At 44.0% G+C, this 7197-nt stretch overlaps 1 protein-coding gene across 1 annotated transcript; it reads left to right on the forward strand.

Moving 5' to 3' along the window:
• The first annotated feature begins 278 nt into the window (after positions 1-278).
• On the forward strand, positions 279-5446 carry cited4a (Cbp/p300-interacting transactivator, with Glu/Asp-rich carboxy-terminal domain, 4a). The gene is made up of 2 exons (XM_062436300.1): positions 279-430; positions 1988-5446. The coding sequence occupies exon 2, from the start codon at positions 2004-2006 to the stop codon at positions 2742-2744; it is 741 nt and encodes a 246-aa protein (XP_062292284.1). The 5' UTR covers positions 279-430; positions 1988-2003; the 3' UTR covers positions 2745-5446.
• The last annotated feature ends 1751 nt before the right edge of the window (positions 5447-7197 follow it).

The raw sequence follows: 7197 nt of genomic DNA on the forward strand, positions 1-7197 counted from the left end.
TGCAGGGGAGGGGGGGGGGGGGTGAAGCCTCCCCGGCCGATCGTGCAGCACAGCGCGGCTGAACTACAGCGGGGCCGCGCTGCTGCTCCGGTGGATCAGTGGAGGTAGTTAGTGAGGGTTTTCTTTGCACAGTGATTAAGGGGGAGGACCAATGGCAACAAAGGAGACAGAGAGGACGGTAGCTCCTCCTCTCTCCCTATCTCTCTCTCCCTCCCTCTCTCTCTCTCTCTCTCTCTCTCTCTCTCTCCGTGCTTTATAGATGTATATAATCCCTGAGTTGACCCAGAAAACAAACTCCTCTGACTACCGAGACGCTGCACAGTTTGAATCCGCTGCAGGGCTGCATGTAGCCGGAGCATCAGCTGGAGAATAAACCCACCCGGCGCCGATCTAACTTAACTCTGTTACGGATTCCACATTATTACATCGGGTAGGTGTCGTTTTCTGTTCCTACTACAGCAGGTAGAAGCAGCACTTTACCCTTTTGTATTGTAATTTCTCATCTCTTCATATAATACATTCAACACTGATCAGATGTGGTTACAGACACAGATCAACCTTATTTCACCTTCTTATTTATTCCTCGAATTATTAGAAATAGTCCGCATGCAGGATTTAAAAAGAGCTTTCAGGCGTGTGTAATAATACCAGCTATTATTATTATTATTGTTAGTATTATTAGTATTTTTATTATTATTATCATCCTCCAGCAGGCTATCTATTTACAAAGTGGCATTTGTTTGAATGGATCTGCAGGAAAGGCTCCGCAGATAGGCTGTAATTAGGTAACACAAGAGCACAATATTCCGAGGATTTAGGCTATTGAGGAAAGTGTTGCTGTCTTGTTTGATCAGCAGTAAAAAGGGTTGAATTGCCACAGGCAGCCCGGAGCACCACCACTGTTCTTTTTTTCTTTTTGGGGATGTATGAGGGGTTGGTGGTGGAGGTGGTGGAGGTGGTGGTGGTGGGGGGGTTAAAAGCCTGAAATGTCTTTGTTTTTCACAGACAGACACACAGTAAGGATATCAGTACATGACTCTCGCTCTGTCTCTTGATGTTACATTTCATGATCATCCCCATTATACAGAGGCAGGTTGTAAAATAATACGATCCGGTGTTTAACAAGCCAATCACGTTTGGCGACAAATTATGGCTTCCGCGTGAGCTGAATCTGTTTGTCATCTGTATTTAATCTTAATTGGAGATCTTTTAGTAATGATTGTGTGAGGAGGTAATGTGTGTGTGTGAGTGTGTGTAAAGGGGAAGAGGTGTGTGTGTGGTCTGGAGAAGCATTCCAATGCGTCCTTTGGCTGCAAGGGTATTGCTGCCCTCCCTCGTCTGGTGGGATATCCAGGGGTAATTCACTGATGGTGTAATTTTGGGAGGTTTGAAGTGGGATTTTTTTTTTTTTTTTTTTAACAGGACACTTCTGATGTAACTGGAAGTGTTTAATAAAGAAGGAGGAACTGTGGAGGTGTGGAGGAATAGTTTCAGTACAGAGAAAGGGCTCCAAGAGAATGAATATAATTGTTTTAAAGGAGTACTCAAACATTTTAGTACTGCACTACTATAACATTAGAGGACTCACAGGAGACAGTTTAAAGAAAGAATTGTTTAAATCAAAGCAGCAGGAGCTCAGATATCTTAGCTGTTAGTCTCTAGTATGGTCGAAGCTGCAAAAAACCAGGATACTACATTTCCCATAATGCAACTACAGAGCGTTTCTTTCATTAGACCTTCCATGCCTACTAAATGCTCACATCTTCCAACCCCACATGTCCAGTTTGTAATATAGATTGAGTCAAGCCAAAACCCTGATGACACTGTCTAAAGGTTAAAGCCACAGATGATGACAAAACTGAACTTAATGTGTACAATTTGTGGAATACCCCTTTAAATCGTGGGTTTTCCCCCCCAAGTACATTTAGTTACATATATGTGTTGTATGAAGACTGGTGTTGACTGTTGTTCACTAATATCATTCTAGAGTAACAAGAGCAGCCATGGCTGAACACATGATGATGCCCATGACCCACAGCTTCAGGATGGGCATGAACGGACCACCGCAGCACAACGGCCAGCCAGGCATGCGCAGCCTGCCCAACGGCCAGGTGATGCACTACGGCAGGAATCCTCAGAGCAACATGGAAGCGGCCATGAGACAAAGGCAAGGTATGGTGGGACCCGGAGGGATGGCCGGCCCCGTCAACGGAGCTCAGATGGCCAACCACCACCACCAGATGATGTCTGGGAACATGATGTACAGCAACCAGGGCCCGCAGCAGCAGCAGCACCACCATATGCACCCCCAGCAACAGCAACAGCAACAGCAGCAGCAGCAGCAGCAGCAGCAGCAGCAACAGCAGCAGCAGCAGCAGCAGCAGGGTGGACACCCCCAGCAGTACCTCACCTCTCAGCAGCTCATGGCCAGCATGCACCTGCAGAAACTCAACACTCAGTACCACGGACACCCGCTCAGCTCGGCCAACGGTCACCACATGCCCAACGGTGCTCAGTACCGGATGAATCCAGCCCAGCTTTCAAGCATGCAGCACATAGGCGCCCCTCTGGGTCAAAACAGCATGGACATGGATCTGATTGACGAGGAAGTTCTGACTTCACTGGTGCTAGAGTTTGGGTTGGACCGCGTTCAGGAGCTGCCGGAGCTTTTCCTCGGACAGAACGAATTTGACTTCATATCAGACTTTGTGTGCAAACAGCAGCCGAGCACGGTGAGCTGTTGAAGCAAAGCAGATGGATAGATGCTGGTTGGTCTGTTTGGACTGGACGCCCCAAAGAATGACTGAGTGGCCACAGTAGCACAGCAAGAGGAGACAATCTCTCTGTTCTGTTTGGGTGTTTCTGTGTCTGTGTTTTTGACAGTGTCTAGTACGACTTCACACTGACCCTGCCTGCCAGTTGAAATGTAACGCGACTAAGTTGCACCGAAAGCACCGAGCATCTCCACTTTGAGCCGGTGCCAGTAAGATCTGTCGTCTTTGGCCAGATTGAGGCATCCCGATGCAGCCGACTCTGTCTGTACCCATCTGGCCCTCAGCACATGTGCCTGCGGTGCCGAGGCTTCGGGAAAATCGTAAACTAAACACACACGACAGGGGGAAGGCGACCTTAAAAGACTGTCCATCTGGGTCTGCTAGATTCTGTGGCATCTCTAAATGTATTTTATCTCTTGATGACACCTTCAACTAGACTAGTAGCAGATGTTTTACAAATTTATAAATGGCTGTCCTCTGAATTAGTTTATACAAGGATGAAGGGATTAAGAGGAGTTTTTTTTTTTTCTTTTTCTGGAAATTTATGTGCATATTGAAGGCTGGCTCTTCAAAAAAACTGAGAAGGTTCCTACAAGTAATTCACACATTTCCTACGAGAGCGAGAGATTGAGGTTGCACTGCATTCCTGACTGACGGGGGGTGGGGGGGGGGTTATCTGGGGATTGTCCGGGTGAAATGTGCTACATTGATTGTTTAGCTTTCAGTGTCATTTACCTTGACTCTGATAACATCGGCTATCATTAAATGTATCGCATCTGTTCCCTGCTAATTAACTGTGGCTGATTCACTGGCAAAGCGGCACATTGCTTAGAGAGCGTCGGCTTAAAATAAGCATTCATCTGTAGAAAAAATGGCTCGGCGGCCCCCTCGCTACTCCCGAGTCACACGTTTAGGTTCTCATTGCGAGCCAATCCCGGGTTACTGCTTAATAGAATAGCGAGGGGAGTTAAGGAGGGAAGAAGCTAATTAGTATGAGAAACTGTGGCCTCTTGGAAAAGACTCACGAGAAGCCATATGAGAAAAAAAAAAAAAAAACAGCCAGGCAGTGCTATCAAGAGCTGTTTGGCTTCACATCTGAGTTTTTTTCCCTTTCTAAAAGCAGGATTGTTTTTTTTTTTTTAAAGAAGAAGGAAAAAAAATACAAATGCGTGATTGCGGAGTTTGCATCTGTGTGTTATTTGTGCGCATCTGTGTGTGTGTGGTCAGCGCAGTGAGGCATTTAAAACCCATCAAATGGCGGTGTGTGTCCTCCCTAAACCACGGACGGCTGTGCTGGAGCTGATTGGAGGCTGCGCGGAGAGAGAGAGAGGGAGAGAGAGAGAGAGAAAGAGGAGAGAGAGAGAGAGGGAGAGAATTTGGCGAGTCCCACAATGTGTGGACACAGCACTCCCCGGCAGCACTTAGTTTAATCATTATTTAAAGCCGCCGCTACCTGTGGCATTGATTTCATTAAGCGGGGGGGAAGAGCGAGCGAAGACCACAAAGCGTGCAAGGTTGTTGTGTTTAGGTTTTTTTTTTTTCCACCGTAGATTAGCTTACTCTGCTGCTTTTCTACTGATTAGATTTAAATTACATGTTCTCACACGCTTGTCTTAATTGAGGTCGGCTTGCACATTCTCCAATGACTCAATAATTATAAAACGGACATGTTCTGTGGCGCTTTTTCCTTCTTTCTTTTTTTTTCTCTTCAGCACAGTAAAGTAATTAGGTTTTTTTGTCAAGGTTGCTGCTTTTGCCGGTTCGAGGGGAGAACTTCCTGCGCTCTCGTAATGCTATTTGTGGAGCTGTCGGAGAGGTCAGGGCCGCGCTGGTGCACTGTGTTAATCTGTTCCGATACAACTGCGCCGTCCCTGCCTCTCTCTCTCTCTCTCTCTGTCTCTCTCTCTCTCTCTCTCTCTCTCCCTCTCTTTCTCTGGAGATCTGCCATCTCGAAGCTCTCGAGAGGAAAAACAGTGGGCATTGAAAAAGAGCGCTGTTGAAGTGGCACTTTCTGCCTGGCAAACTGCAGTCGAGACCTCACACGATAAAGATGGGAAATACTTCCGGCCTTAGCGAGACAGTGGCCTGCGATCACCGCTATATCAATAAGCGCCGCCTTCACGTGTATCGTATCTTTGTACTGTAGACTAGAGGTGAAGTTGATCTAGACACATTTGAAAAGGTACTTTGGAGAAAACAAACAAAAAAAAAACACAACGTCAGATGTAAATGTTTAAAAAAAATCAGTGGCTGATTTTCGATGTGCTAGAGATTATATCCTAACATTTTTTTACGAAACGAGTGTGTAGATACAGTCTGAGTGTACCGGTCGGTTCGGGTGCGTGGCCTTCGAGAAGCTTAAAGACAGAGTGGACTGCATGTTCAAAGCAAACGTGAGGTGATGTCACCACTTTTATCCCCACAAAGCAGCTGAGAATGTACAGTACTAAAAAAAACGTTGTGGGAACTCGTCTTAAAGATGGTAGATAAAAACGTGTGAGATTGTACTCCTTGTTCCAAAATTACACATGATTCGTTTTTGGGTAAACCCTCCTCCTCCACCCCCACCTCTTCCTCCTCCTCCTTTTTTTCCCGCTTCCTCAAAGCTTTTGTAATGTTATTGATTCTATTTTAAGAAAATGTATTTATTTTCAAATAAAATATTTATTTAAAGAAACTGCTTTTTTTTGTCCGTCAGTGATTCCGTCGGTCGTCGAATGAGGCGACGCGGAGATGATACTGAAATGTTGCTTTTCTTGCTGCTGTGAGATACTGTTGATTCATCCTGTTTGCTTGAGTTTTTCTCACCGTTGTTGCTTGTAGACACTTCTCCACCCACAAGAAGTGATGAGTAAACATGAGAGCAAAGTACAAACTACAGTATAGGCCCCTAAACAGTGATGAGTCAGCACTTTGTCAACACGAAGCTGGAACCTACATTGTTTTGGTTTGTGTATTTAAGGTAACTATGTTATATATGACCAAAAAAACTACAACGTGTCAATCATAGTACAGCTTTTTAAAAAGTCTATAGTTGCCATGTTCCGATTTTAGCCTATTTGATGTGATGAAACACAACAAAAATCTGTCATTAACAGCTCATACAGACATCCTGCCGCAGTGACTGATGTAATCAATCATTCTACATGACATGTATTTTCTCCTTAATACGACCGTATATATCGACATCTGAACTGAATGAAGAGCTTGCCGCAAATCAGCCCACAGGGGTTTTTTTGTTTAACCGTCTTGCCGCCGTTAGAAAAGAAGCATATCTGTGGGGATTTGTGGAGACAAATATAAAAATAGTCTCATTAAAATTCTAATTAGCTGCGCAGTAAAGTCATATTAAGAAAGACCTGGAATACACGTGCTGCTCTAGATGACGTTAGTAAAAGGCAGCGGTTTTGTCCTTGAGCTTGTTCTTAATGGACTTTTGAAGAATTAGCAGAGCCGGTGAATTGCAGATGTATTGTAGCAGACTACACGGCGGTAGTGGTCTGATATTGTGACAATTAAGTTATGAGTGTTGAGTTTCTGCAGGTGCGTGCTGGTCATGGTGCTGCTAGGAGGTGAGGTTTCTAGGAAAGTACAGCTGCAGGTGTTTACCATGCCGCTGCTGGTGCTAATGCTTCTACTTTATCCAGAGGAAAGCAAAAAGGTTTCTCTCTAAATGGAAAAAATATGTCAAAACAGATGTCTCTTGTATTAAAGTCGTACATTTGGTCAACTCATCCATCCACCCGGACATCCTCTGTATGTATACACTATATAACAGGGATGTCCACTATTCCATAAAGGTTCATGTGGCTGCAGGTTTTCATTCCAACCCAGCAGGAGCACACCAAGCTTCACTCATTTAATCAGCTGATATCATCCTTCAGACAGCTGATTGGTTGAATCATGTGCTCTTGATTGTTTGGAACGAAAACCTGCAGGCACACAACCCTTTATAGAATAGTTTGGACATGCCTGCTGTATAATTACATCACCTAATTTGCTTTGCCATTAGAGGGCTTTGTCACTTACATGAATACAGGTGTTGTTTTGGGGGCATTTGCTTAAATTGATTCTGTTTATTTTTTTTTGTGAGGACAGTCTCAGAATATGACATATTCATCCTCAATATTCATACAAACATAATATCCCCAGTAGTTAAGAGCCCTCCAAAGTTACTTTCTAATGTCTGTATTGAATTTTCCCTAAATATTGGTTTATTTGCACATTTGTAAAATAAAAGTTTTAAAAAAATAGTAAAATGAAAATAAAACATGTGCATGTGAGGTAGAAACCCACTATGGGTTTATCTTAAAACCTCACCTGTAAGAGATAAAACACAATAACAAAACATAAATATCATTAACCTAATTAATGTTACGTACAAACATCGCAAAATAAAATAAAGCAAAACAGCAAAAATTAT

This window comes from Scomber scombrus, chromosome 16 (assembly GCF_963691925.1).
Source record: "Scomber scombrus chromosome 16, fScoSco1.1, whole genome shotgun sequence".
Lineage (NCBI taxonomy): Eukaryota > Metazoa > Chordata > Actinopteri > Scombriformes > Scombridae > Scomber > Scomber scombrus.